Source organism: Eurytemora carolleeae, unplaced genomic scaffold, assembly GCF_000591075.1.
Source record: "Eurytemora carolleeae unplaced genomic scaffold, Eaff_2.0 scaffold152, whole genome shotgun sequence".
In the NCBI taxonomy this organism is placed as follows: domain Eukaryota; kingdom Metazoa; phylum Arthropoda; class Copepoda; order Calanoida; family Temoridae; genus Eurytemora; species Eurytemora carolleeae.
In genome coordinates this window covers 211,798-226,021 of record NW_019396057.1, presented here as the reverse complement: position 1 = coordinate 226,021, position 14,224 = coordinate 211,798, and the positions used below count along the sequence as shown (strand labels likewise).

The 14,224-nt window shown below is 33.3% G+C and overlaps 1 protein-coding gene across 2 annotated transcripts; it reads left to right on the top strand.

Annotated features, from left to right (window-relative positions):
• Positions 1 to 855: 855 nt before the first annotated feature.
• Positions 856 to 13,625, top strand: LOC111707507 (histone-lysine N-methyltransferase SETD7). Of its 2 annotated transcripts, XM_023480616.1 has the most exons (10): positions 857 to 1,420; positions 2,203 to 2,321; positions 4,146 to 4,510; positions 4,922 to 5,121; positions 5,919 to 5,990; positions 8,466 to 8,532; positions 10,058 to 10,168; positions 11,784 to 11,882; positions 12,117 to 12,245; positions 12,660 to 13,625. In XM_023480616.1, the coding sequence occupies exons 1-10, from the start codon at positions 1,020 to 1,022 to the stop codon at positions 12,756 to 12,758; spliced, it is 1,662 nt and encodes a 553-aa protein (XP_023336384.1). In that variant the 5' UTR covers positions 857 to 1,019; the 3' UTR covers positions 12,759 to 13,625. The 2 variants fall into 2 exon arrangements, with proteins under 2 accessions (XP_023336392.1, XP_023336384.1); XM_023480624.1 differs by lacking the exons at positions 11,784 to 11,882; positions 12,117 to 12,245; positions 12,660 to 13,625 and adding an exon at positions 11,462 to 11,545 and having other exon boundaries at positions 856 to 1,420.
• The last annotated feature ends 599 nt before the right edge of the window (positions 13,626 to 14,224 follow it).

Genomic DNA, 14,224 nt, shown 5'->3' with positions numbered 1-14,224 from the left:
TAGTTAAGTAGAGAAGAGTACAGTTAAGTAGAGAAGAGTATAGTTAAGTAGAGAAGAGTACAGTTGCGTAGCGAAGAGTACAGTTAAGAAAAGAAGAGAAAATGAAAGTTAAGCAGAAAAGAGTACAGTTAAGTAGAGTAGAGTATAGTTAAGTAGAGAAGAGTACAGTTGCGTAGAGAAGAGTACAGTTAAGAAAAGTAGAGAAAATGAAAGTTAAGCAGAGAAGAGTATAAACATATTTTCTTAATTCCATTAATTCGTTATTTAAACTCTGTTATCCTTGTAAAGCGTTAATTTATAGTTTAATTACTCCATAATTTTTTACTAACTTGTGAAAAGAATCTTTATGTTTAAAAAAGGATTCTAGAATTGAAAACTTTGAAAAATTTGAACTTTTAATTAAAAGGAATTTTGTTACAAACTCAATTTGTTTAATAAAGTTTTTAGAAAAATCAGCTTTAACTATTTTTCAATTTTATTCTTTGTTTTACATTTAATTTCATTTTATAAATTTAAACTTTTAGCACATTGTAGGAAAATTATTTAAAATTCTTGGCAATTTTTCCTTTGTCAAGATGCTAAGATGTAATTAACGTGACGACTATAGTGTAAGTGTATAGTGTAAGTGTTTAGTGTAAGTGTATGCAAAGACACTACTGGAGAAAACTTCAAAGTTTAGGTTTAAAAGGTCTAATGTAATTTATGATAAACTATGCAATGACATTTACTTAGAACTCAATATTCCCTGAATATTTGCTTCATGTAAACAGTGTCCTCTAACTGCCTCAAACTGCCTGAAAATTTTCTAAATTAGATAAAAATCCTGAACTCCTTCCTTCCTTCTCCATTCCCAGTTGAATCCTACTCCTCTTAATACTTACAACAGAGAGGAAGGAAGAGAGAGAGAGAAAGGTAGAAAGGAAGAAAGAAATGAAGGATGGAAGAAAAGGATAGAGGGTAGAAAAGAAGGAAGGAAGTATAAGACTCTTCACTTAAATCTGTTTTTAAGATTCAGAAAAATGGGCATTGAACTCCTTGGGCTGTCATTGGAGTCCTCTATGGAGTCCCTGGACTTAAACGACCCAAAAAGAATCAGAAACCACGTAACTGATGTCAGCATGGACTCCAACGGAGGTAGTCAGGATGGAAGTAAGTTATATAAGAACTCAAACGAAGGAAGTGAGGATGGAAGTGAGTCATACAAGGACTCCAACGAAGGAAGTGAGGATGGAAGTGAGTCATTCAAGGACTCCAACGAAGGAAGTGAGGATGTTAGTGAGTCAAACAAGGACTCCAATGAAGAAAGCCAGGATGGAAGTGGGTTCTCCAAGGACTCCAATCAAGAAAGCGATGAAGGGAGTAAGGGTTGTATGAGCTCCAATGAAAGATGTAAAACCCAAATTGGGTTTAGCTTTGACAGGTAAAATATTTGTCAGAAAAAAAAACAAGAAAAAAAAACAATATAAAGCTAAATGATTTTCACAGGCCCGTAGCTAGGAATTTCTAAAGGGGGGGGGGACAAAAGTTATAAATAGCATAGATGGACAGGAGGCGAAAATTTTTTTTTGACCTGAAAAACTCAATAAGGGTCAAGATTAATGATTGTGGACTAAAAAACTAGAACTTATCACACATTACAGTTTATTAAGATAGATATTGCCTGTTTTCCTTCCCTTAATTTCTATTGAATAATTGAGAAGATATAATTGAATCAAAACAAACAAAGACGGGAGGTATGAGATGGTGCAGATTTAAGTTAAACTTGAAATAAAAGTAATACTGATAATTTTTTAATCACGAATAGCCAATACTTATTTTTAATACAAGGAAAGTAAATGATGTAAATGCAGGTTTGTAGAAACTGGCTGTACCTCAAGCTCGCAGGGGAGTTTTTTTTTCAAATTTTAGTTTTGAGAAAACTGAAGGTTTAATCATAAAAAGCTTAAGCATAAAAATCTTCAATTTTCTCAAAACTAAAAGGGAAGGAATGAAAGGGGAAGGAATGAAAGGGGAAGGAATGAAAGGGGAAGGAATTAAAGGGGAAGGAATGAAAGGGGAAGGTTAACATTTAAAAGACTGTTGGAAGAGTAGAGGGGTGACAGAGCAATTAAATATGTCACGGTGTTCATGAGTTACGATCAGACATACCAAAAAAACAAAAAAAAACAGAGATTACTACTTTATATATAATAATATTTGAAGTGATGATGAAGAGAGTAGTTCTGCTTGTGAGTATATCTCCTCCTGGTTGGCTAGGATGGAGAAGAGACTAGATTTTATCTATGATTACGAGGAACCTGAGTACGGAGAACTAGAGCAGGGTGAGTCGGCATGATATGCTCAACCACAGTATTAACAACCTGTTTATACATTTGTCTTATTTAAACTAAAAAATCTTGACTTATTTTAGGATAAAAAATGAAATATTTAACATTTGCAGCGCTAGCAAATGTGGGTTTCTTCTCTGACTAATCCTGTAAATATATTTTGGTAAAGTAAGTATATTCAATCTAAACTATAAAACTGCCCCCCCCCCTCCGAGCCCATCATGTTCCCGTCTTTTCTAAAATAAACTATTTTAGATATTTAATTGTTAATATCTTTTAATTTTCCACATTCATTCTAAATTATTAAACAATGTACATAATTTCTTTTTGTTTCGCCTTTTTCTCCATCTGTCTTCTTTCACTATTCTGCTTTTCTAAAATTGTTTGTTTTCGGTTATTTTTTTAACTTTTTGTCTTGATCTCTATTACTTTATTTAACTTTTCTGAAAGGAACACTTACATCAAACTCTAATTTTCTGATCCTTATATCATTGCAACTTCATGTTATAGACCTTAAATATGTGACACTTTCAATTCTGGCAGAGTTAATAGTCAATCAAAGGTTTACACCATCAGCTTGCCAAAATACAGAGATTATAATCCTATTCTGTATTTTTTTCTCACTTTTTTACTTTGAAATATTCTTTTGACTTTTTCTTGTCTTTTCTAAAATCTGGCACAATTAAAGATTCATCTTTTACTCTCCTACTTGATAGGATACAGGGTTACCCAAAAAGGATGAGACAGACTGAACGGAATTTTTACTTTTTGTTTCCTTAAACTGAGTTAAAATGCATGATTCCTTGTAACTGTAAACTTGTTTCTTTCTTTGCTAAATCATTAAATCATGAAAAATCTATACAATAGACATTAAACTTATCTAACCTCGTAAATTTAATAATTCAATAGTTTTAGGTCGTCATTACAATCTCATCCTTTGTAACTCTGTAGATTAATTTTCCTCTTTTTGTTTAATCCTATCTAGTAAAATATCTTCACTATGTCTGGTATTGTAGCGACCTGAGCTTTATCATCTGAAAAATGCGGAAAATAGATAAATTTCTCATAAGCTTTTTTAGCTTTAAATCTACCCGAGGGGAATTGATTTGGAGTTTCAAGGAAAAAATACTTTTAACTGTTCATGTAACATAGTTTAAGATAAAAAAGGTAGTTTTTAATTCATGGTTTATTTTAAATTTTGAAAAAAGTTCTTTGAAAAAGTTTCAAATTTTAACCCCAATTCTTAGAGTAGGTAATACATCATGTAAATAAAATTAATTCACAACCATTCCCCCCCCCGTCCCCCCCGTCCCCCCGTCCCTTTTCCTTAAAGGGACTGTCGTTGAAATTTCAAGACATTCCATTTAAAAAAGGACAAAACCGATTCACAACGGTACATCCTTTACAACTTTATTTAATCAATAGTGTGGAAGATATCGTCGTTTTTTGCTTGAAAAGTGTTTATTTTTATTTCCCCCATTTTTTCTGATGCAGAAATACGCAAGAAGAGATGGATTTCTTATGCATTGTTTGTTGGAAAAAAATTTTAAGGGTACCGTTGTGAATGGCAAATACTATTTTTTTAAATGGAGAGTCACTTTAAATAAGGTGTACAGTCCCTTTTAGCTGCATCTATCTCGGTTCAGATTTGTTAAGTCTCATCATTTATTCAAGAATACTGCTACAAGTACGTTTGCTGCAGCAGCCTGAGACTTGGAAACATGAACATTCAAATAAAATTCGAAATTTATATTTTTGGTTTCAAATAAATAAAGTTGCTGCTGAAGGTAAAAGTTGGTTGAGAATATCATGGATGAGAATACCTGTCCGGGACCGATGGTAAGATCTGTGACCCCTACGTGCTTCTCCGAGAGACGGACGAAAGGATTGAAGAGATGAGAAGCTTGAGAACGTATAAACCAATTAACCTTCTCCGGGGTAGATGCTTTATAAAGCTTAAGGACGGAACAGAGTTACAAGGAACCTGGAGACAAGGACGGAGAGAAGGCCCAGGTGTGGCAACTACTCCGGATCTGGAGAAACTAGGAGTTCTAGCAGTTTCTGGAAACTACCGGGACGGAGTTCTCCAGGGTCTAGGAAGAGTACATATGTTGGATGAATCTATCTGGGACGGATGGTTTCTCAACGGTAAACTCCACGGACCTGTTCGAGGATACTGTAAGGTGAGAGACTCCCTGTCAACTATTAGCAAAAGATCAAGGGTACAAAGATGAAGGGTGTGAGTCGTGTGAGACAAGAAACAATAATTACTATTTTCTTACTCACTAGGCAGTCCTGAAGCCTTGAAGTACACCTGCTTCTTGTCTTAACAAAAATGAAATGGAAATGCGATGTTTATCTTCACTAGACCTGTATATAAAACAAATACTTGATGAGTGTAAAAAATGCAATAAAATAACTTAGTTTATCAAAATTTTCTTGTACATCTATTAGAGAAAGGCAACTAAACAAAATTTTAATATTTACAAAATAATTTTGAACTTTCATTTACGAACAGAACACTTTATAAATTTTCTAATCTTTGCATCAAGAACCTTCGTGTGAACCTTTGATATTTCAAACTTTGACTCTAGGTTGCTGGTATGATCTGGCTAGGATACTATGGAGGTGGTTCTCCTACTGGACCCTGCTGGAGAAGGGTTGAAGGAGGAAGTTGGTTGATAGGAACTGATGGAGAAGGAGGAGGAGATTCAACCTACTTGTATCCTGATCTAGCCACAGCTCTAGTTGGTAGGTGGAGGAACGGACAGATGATCTCCGCTTATCCTGCTAGGTAAAGGAGTAAGGAATTTGGGGATTTTTTAATTTTAGCTTTTCAAGCATTCATTTTTTTTATTTTCTTCGAATAAGGACAATTTTTTGAGGATTTTTTGTTTAAATTGGTGGATTTCAAAAATTGTAAATTGTCGATACATTTTTCCAGGCAAACATTTCCCTGGGGTTATGTGAGTGGCCACTAAAATTGTTGGCACAATCGGCTAAACCGTTTTGATGTTTATTGGACACAAACAAACGAACAACCAGACAATCCAAATTAACAAATTGTTGTGATGTTTTTTGTTTGTTTATATTATATCTGGAAAGGAACTAACAAACTCGCCTAAAACCCCTAATTTTCTTTTCCCGATGTCTTTGCAACCTGAGCGTATAAACCTTATAACGTTCCAAGTTTATCCATTTAATCTAACATAATCAAAATATTGAATATCAAAAGTCTGCGAAATCAGATTGAAGGTAGGGATTGAAATATTATACAAGATTCCCCACAAAGGATGAGACTTTAAAGACGACATTAAAATTATGACTATTTTATGGGAAATTAAATGTTCTGCCTTGAATAAAGACTTTCAATAGCGTATTTAATTATTAGGCACAGAAAGAAACAATATTAAAGTTATGAAACCCCGTAGTATGTAATAGTAGTGTATTAAATTATTAGGCACAGAAAGAAACAATATTAAAGTTATGAAACCCCGTAGTATGTAATCCTGCAGTTTTCGACAAGTTCACTCAATCCCCATTGCATCAAGAAATTACAAAAATTTTAGTTTAATTTGTTTATTCCTCCAGATTAAAGTCCTGGGAGGAAATCAACGGAGTATGTGTTCCAAACTTTCAGATAATTTCTAAAATTGAGTACAGGTGAGTACAGGTGAGTACAGTTGAGTACAGGTGAGTACAGGTGAGTACAGATAAGTAAAGGTGAGTACAGGTGAGTACAGGTGATTACAGGTGAGTACAGATGAGTACAGGTGAGTAGAGGTAAATAACTAGAATATTTACTAAGTACATTCAGTCCCGATAAACATAGGAATCAGTAAAAGATTAAGATTTTCTTGATTTTTGATTTTCTAGAATCTTATTCCCGAGATTTTTAAACGTTTTAAATTTCTAAGCTTTGAAAGGTTTTGACGTATACGACATTCAATGAACAAAATTATAAATTTCCTCGTCAATCAAAGTGACAAAAACAAGACCGCTGCAGTTTCTGGGTGACTTTTGAAACTCTGTCTGTCTGTCTGTCCACGAAATATATCCTTCAAATCTGTTTTTTTAGAAAAAACATGGAAATATCCTTGTTTTTCTATCCGAAAATTAATAAATTATCGATTGTGGTTTCCTTTGAAAAGTGAATTTGCATAGTTTTGTAAATAAATGTGAAAAGGAGACAAAAGTGAATCTTGCAGGCAAAATGGAGGATCACTTGAAATTATGCCGACAGTCCCTTTAAGCTTTGAAAATCCACGGATCCGTAGCCAATTTAGAAACGATATTTTAAACAGCAAATAGCTTTCATATTTGTGTGTTTAAATCCTTGAATTTCCCTATTTTAAAACATAAGTTGTTCAAGAATAAATATAAATTGAATCGTAACAAAAACTTTTCAACATTAAGTCAACGTCAACGTAAATGCTTAGAAAACTCCTGTTTCCTGGAAACTATTCATGACAAATGTTCATATTTCATGACAAGGCGCATTTACACAGCTTAAAGATTAAATCTACAGAAATTACAAAAATCATGAGATTTTGTCAAAACAAATTGTTTGTAAATCTATATATAAGTGTGTATCTACATATTTTTGAAAATGGCTTCTGATTTTTTATTTTAAATGTATTATAACACCTATTTAAAAAGCAAACTTTGCATTATTGCAAAAGTTTTGCAAAAAAACTCAACATTTCCCATGTCTAGAAGACAATTCCTATTTTCTAAATTGTGTGCGAATATAAATTGTGCGCCTGATTTTTTATTTTAAATGTATTATAAACCTATTTAAAAAACAAACTTTTCATTATTGCAAAAGTTTTGCAAAAAAACTCAATATGTCTCATATCTAGCAGATAATTTCTATTTTCTAAATTGTGTGCGAATATAAATTGTGCGAAAGAAAACGTTTAAAGGACTGATTACAGTTTATGCTCACTTTGCCCTAGAAAGCTTTACATGTTGACAGAAGTCAAGAACAATTATATAACACAAGCGTACTGTTACATCACTTTTACCTAAATATGCAATACAAGCCTTGAAAGAGAACTGTGCTCTATAAAATATAGATTAGAGATGTAGGGCATCATTTTGAATTAGCGAAGAAATTAATATAAAGTGACTTAGAAATCATAAATTCTACAAAATAGGATAATTTTCTGCAATGATCTGATACCAAATGTACAAAATAGTATGATTTGCTGCAATGATCTGATAACAAATGTACAAAATAGGATGATTTTCTGCAATGACCTGATAACAAATGTACAAAATAGGATGATTTGCTACAATGATCTGATTCCAAATGTACAAAATAGGATGATTTACTTACAATGATCTGATAACAAATGTACAAAATAAGATGATTTGCTGCAATGACCTGATACCAAATGTACAAAATAGTATGATTTGCTGCAATGATCTGATAACAAATGTACAAAATAGGATGATTTACTGAAATGACCTGATACCAAATGTACAAAATAGGATGATTTGCTGCAATGATCTGATAACAAATGTACAAAATGGGATGATTTTCTGCAATGATCTGATAACAAATGTACAAAATAGGATGATTTACTTACAATGATCTGATAACAAATGTACAAAATAAGATGATTTGCTGCAATGACCTGATACCAAATGTACAAAATAGGATGATTTTCTGCAATGACCTGATAACAAATGTACAAAATATGATGATTTGCTACAATGATCTGATTCCAAATGTACAAAATAGGATGATTTGCTAAATAATCTGATAACAAATGTACAAAATAGGATGATTTGCTGCAATGACCTGATACCAAATGTACAAAATAGGATGATTTGCTGCAATGAACTGATAACAAATGTACAAAATAGGATGATTTTATGCAATGACATGATAACAAATGTACAAAATAGGAGGATTTGCTGCAATGAACTGATAACAAATGTACAAAATAGGGTGATTTGCTGCAATGACCTGATAACAAATGTACAAAATAGGATGATTTTATGCAATGAGATGATAACAAATGTACAAAATAGGAGGATTTGCTGCAATGACCTGATAACAAATGTACAAAATGTGCAACTCATTACAAGAGAGAAATTGCAAAAAAATTCACTAAATGTTTATTTTAGGAGATGGATTAGTTCAAGTTCTGATATTACTTGTCCTCCTCATCAGCCAGATATTTATGAACAACAGGTAGGACAGTAGGAGGGTAGGACAGTAGGAAGGTATGACAGTAGAAGGGTAGGACAGAAGGAGGGTAGCACTTTAGTAAATGCCTACTCCATAACAATTTCTGGTAACGTATAAGAAAAAGGGGAGATAATTAGGAGGGTATGGCAGTAGAAGGGTAGGACAGAAGGAAGGTAGGACAGAAGGAAGGTAGGACAGAAGGAGGGTAGGACAGAAGGAGGGTAGGACAGAAGGAGGGTAGGACAGAAGGAGGGTAGGACAGTAGGAGGGTAGGACAGTAGGAGGGTAGGACAGTAGGAGGGTAGGACAATAAGGGTAGGACAGTAGGAAGGTAGGACAGTAGAAGGGTAGGACAGAAGGAGGTTAGGACCATAAGGGTAGGACAGTAGAAGGGTAGGACAGAAGGAGGGTAGGACAGTAGGAGGGTAGGACAGAACGAGGGTAGGACAGTAGGAGGGTAGGACAATAAGGGTAGGACAGTAGGAGGGTAGGACAGAAGGAGGGTAGGACAGAAGGAGGGTAGGACTTTAGTAAATGCCTACTCCATAACAATTTCTGGCAACGTATAAGTAAAAGGGTAGATAATTAGGAGGGTATGGCAGTAGAAGGGTAGGACAGAAGGAAGGTAGGACAGAAGGAAGGTAGGACAGAAGGAGGGTAGGACAGAAGGAGGGTAGGACAGAAGGAAGGTAGGACAGAAGGAGGGTAGGACAGAAGGAGGGTAGGACAGTAGGAGGGTAGGACAGAACGAGGTTTGGACAGTAGTAGGGTAGCACTTTAGTAAATGCCTACTCCATAACAATTTCTGGTAACGTATCTATCCAGGTACAACTCAGATTTTCTTGACTATAAATGTCAACACACAGCTATTACTCTGAAAACTATCAACGCCACTACCACTTGCAACTCGGACACTAGCAATTAATTGATCAATGTCTCAACCAGGACACAGTTCACACAACTACGTTGGCGTGAACTATCAATGCCACTACCACTGGGCGCAATCTCGAGCTATCAATGTCTAAACTAGGACACAATCCTCAACCTGTTTATCAAAACAGGGAACGAATACTCTCTTGCTGCAATCAAGTTGGAGTTTCTATATCAACTAATAGCGTATTTGAAGTTTATATGTTACAAGAGATGTAATTACAAATCCTACTCATTATCTATTTCACATGACAGTAGGAGGGTAGGACAGAAGAATGATAGGACAGAAAGGGGGTAGGACAGATGAAAGGGTAGGGCATAAAAGTAGGGTAGGATATAAGGAGTGTAGGACATAAATAGGATAGGATATAAGTAGTGTAGTATATAAAGATGGTAGAATATAAAGAGGGTAGGATATCAGAAGGGTAAGACATGTGAAGAATAGGGTAGGACATGTGAAGAATAGGATAGAACGTAAGAAGGATGTTTTAATTGATTTATTAGGTAACAGATAAAAAAATTAAGGATTGATTCATTGATTATTTGATAGATTATGAGGAAGAAAAGTATTGATTTATTGATTGATTAATTTGTTAAGTTTGTTCGTGTGATAAAATCTAGAGTAGAAGGAGGCGGAGAAGGGTTGGTTGCTGTCAAGGATATTCAACCTGGAACACTTATCTCCTTCTATAACGGAGTTAGGTTCAAGGTTAGACTCCTCTTGTAAATAGATCTAACCATATCAAGATAATAATTAAATAAAACCTGCCACCAGATTTAATTAATAGTTATTAAGTATTAAAGCCACTTCTTTTTTAAACTTGAACCGGTAACGAAAGAGAAGTGGTTCAACGAAGTCTATAGAGATTCAACTACTTCTAATATTTCAAAAACATAATCTAAGGTCTGAGCATGATAAAACTAATTACTTAAAGGAACTGTTAAAGTAAAATGAAAGAGAGTAAAGGCTGAAGCCTAAACATTTTGGGAGTTGGTCGCGACCAATATTAGTTCTATCTGATGTCACTGTCTCGAGAAATTAATATTAAATTATTTTTTCAAAGTTATGCAAAAACTCATATTTACGTAATCTAGTCTACGGAGCCTTGTGACCAAATACTGAAAGGCCATTGGTGGAAATTCTGGTCACGTGATACAGACGTAACAATTATATTATCAATTATATCTATCAAAAATGAAAAAGTATCAAATTCAAATTATAATAGGAGCGTACCTGAAATCTTTAGGAAACTCTGGGTTATCCTAATTTTCAGATTTGTTCTGTGTTTGCTGTATATGATCTGTTTAAAACTTTGATTCATATACTATATTGTATATATGTAAGTTTTGTATATCTTTGACACAGTTTTATGTAAATTTCTCGAGACAGGGACATCAGATAGAACAAATATTGGTCGCGATCAACTCCTAAAATGTTCATACTTCAGGCTAGTTACCCCCTTTCATTTTACCTTAACAGTTCCTTTAAAAGCGTTAGTATATTTACTATGTAGTATGTTAGTATATTTACTATGTAGTATGTACCATGCAGTTAGTATATTTACTATGTAGTATGTACCATGCAGTTAGTATATTTACTATGTAGTATGTACCATGCAGGAATCTTAAATTTTTTTAAAAACCTAATGGTGTAAGCTATAAAAAAAGGATTTCTAATGTAATTTTATTCAAATCTTTGTTAGACTTGACACAATATTTTGCATATAGTTGTGTAGCATGTAACTAGAGCCGGATGTTAAGGACCAGTGATAAACATGGTTTATTTTTTACCGGTTAAAAACAGTTAACTTTTTTTGTGGTTTCAATGGGCTCTTTAACAATCTGAGGAGTTGAAAAATTCTAAAACTGCAGCATTATAAAAGTTTGATTTTTTAATAAGAAAATTGAATTTTTTGAATCAAATATAACACATCATAATATAGAAAGAATGATTTTTGGAGAGACTATAGGAATAACTGGTTATGTAATCTGTAATCTATAGGTTGGAGAGACTATAGGAATAACTGGTTATGGAATCTATAATCTATAGGTTGGAGAGTCTATAGGAATAACTGGTTATGTAATCTATAATCTATAGGTTGGAGAGACTATAAGAATAACTGGTTATGGAATCTGTAATCTATAGGTTGGAGAGACTATAGGAATAACTAGTTATAAAATCTATAATCTATAGGTTGGAGAGTCTATAGGAATAATATAATCTATAGGTTGGAGAGACTATAGGAATAACTGGTTATGGAATCTATAATCTATAGGTTGGAGAGTCTATAGGAATAACTGGTTATGGAATCTGTAATCTATAGGTTGGAGAGACTATAGGAATAACTGGTTATGGAATCTATAATGACTGGGAGACAAAGGAATCTAGAAGTAAATCGGAAATATTAGATATTCTTCCCAAGGTTAGTAAAACAATTATTTATTTTTAAATGCTCAACTGGGGTATTTCATTGCGGAAAACTCACCGTACTGCATGGGCCGCATGCAAGTTATCTTTTTAAAACTTAAATCTAGAACTTTTAACCTTTAGCTTAGACAAAAGAAAGTCATTTACACTATTTGCCCCTGTTTTTTTACCTGAAAATTACCCATTTTTTCAATCTTTATTATTTTTATTTTTATCATGTCATGTTTAGTATCAAAGTTCAGCTAATTACAGTTCTACGCTAGCACACAAGATAAACCATAGTTTTAAACCAAACTGTGATTGGGTTCATTCAGTACATCCTTGCTATGGTAGAATACCTGCAGTACAAACCATTCAGGTAGTTTACACATTCATTCATCTTGGTTGTTTTATGCATTCATTCATTCTTACATTTTGGTAGTTTAGGCATTTATTCACATGGTAGTTTAGACATCCATTTATCCATTCATTCTGGTAGTTACGGCATTTAAATTTGCATTCATCCTATTCACTTATCATCCATCCTTCTTTAATACCTTCATACGTTCATTATTTTTTTTTAATAACTTTCATACATACCTAAATTAATTAATTAGTATTACTTTTCTTCTTTATTTTTCTTTAAACTATCAACGATAAATTAAAAAAGGGATCCACGTATTCTAACACTACTATACGATTTGGTTCCATGGGTTCATTTTCAAAACTCACAACAAAGATTTTTGTCTCGATCTTTCTCTGACAAAAACTGTAAAAGTTTACTTTTGTTTAGTTTGTGAGACAAGGAGAGGAGCTGTTTATACACTACGGTATGGATATGGAAGAAGCTCCAGAGTGGTATCTTAACTCATGGGAACTGTTCAGTCAATAGCTACTTTTCTTGTAAAGCTGCTATTACAGGGTTACCCACAAAGGATGAGAATGTAAAGACGATCTTAACGTTAAAAGAAGACTTCTGTCTTGAATAGTCGTTTACTGGGAAAAAATGTGTTGAAAATAAAGAAAACAATTTTACAGTTTCTTTGTAGGCAACCCAGTACTTTAAATTGTTTGTAAATGCTCTCATAACTGCTACTTAGAAACTATTAGCGATGCCTAACTAGGTGGTCTCAATTCAGAGGCTGCGATTTAACAGTTTAATCTCAAGTTCAAATTCAGACCCGACTTGCTGGTTTTAAATTAGACTTGTAAGCGTAATTTCATGTGATACTCTTTACAAAGATGGCCATGCCCGATTCACAACTGTGCCCTTGAAACCTTTATCTGATCTAAATAAAGGAAGATATTTTTGTTTTCAAGGTTTTAAAATCTTTTATTCCGATAATTCATTTATGTTTTCCTGCTTACAGTCACTTTCTAGAGAGAACCCCACAATTGAAAATAATAAGTTTTCATAACTATAATGTTTGATATATAATTGATATCTTGATAACAGAAATCTTTTAAGGGTACCGTTGTAAATCGGGCATTGCAATCTTTGCAGGAAGGGTTGCTTGAAATTACACTTACAGTCCCTTTACTGTAACATCTCTCAAGAATTAATGGCTGCTTAGTTTTGAGACTAATATATCTATACAGTTAACATGTATATATACTTTAAACACGAGAAAGGAGTTAGATCAAAATATTTTCCTTTCTTTCTTTATGTTCTGCTCAGTAATCATTTACCGCTTTTTTCATTAATTAGCCTAATTACTTTATCTTCACGACTTTCGGGGCTTATTTCCTCCTGTTATTCTNCCCCATTCAACATTCCCTCCTTAAGCTCAAATCTTTATAATTACAGACTGATGCCATGATAACGCTTGCTTAGCTAATTTACATACTTTATAGTGATAAAATTACAATTTTTAAGTGTTTCGACATTTTTTACATTATTTTCTTTATCTATTTATATTATTTCCAGTTAATTAATATGTTATCTTATCTTTCTTTATTTTACAATATTATCCTAAATAAATAGTAAAAGTATGATATCAATATTTTATCTTTTTTGTGGTTGGAGTTATCTAGGACACTACCATATAGAGAAATATTAAAAACTTTTAGCAAAAAAAAAAAAAATAATTGGGGCGTAGAAGGATTTAATCTATAGAAAGGGGGGGATTTTTGCTGCGACCCCCCTCAAGTGCTTTCTGAGGGGTTGAAATTGTTATACTTTGTCCCCGAGCTTTAGCGAGAAAATTTATTGCCGTCGTGCAAAAATAATCGTGTTATAGGTAATAATATGGAACGTTTGTAGCTATTTCTAAAGATTTAATAAGCATTGAAACAAAGTATAAGTAAAAGTATAAAGTTAATTTCAATTTTATTTTAAATTATATTGAAAACAATATT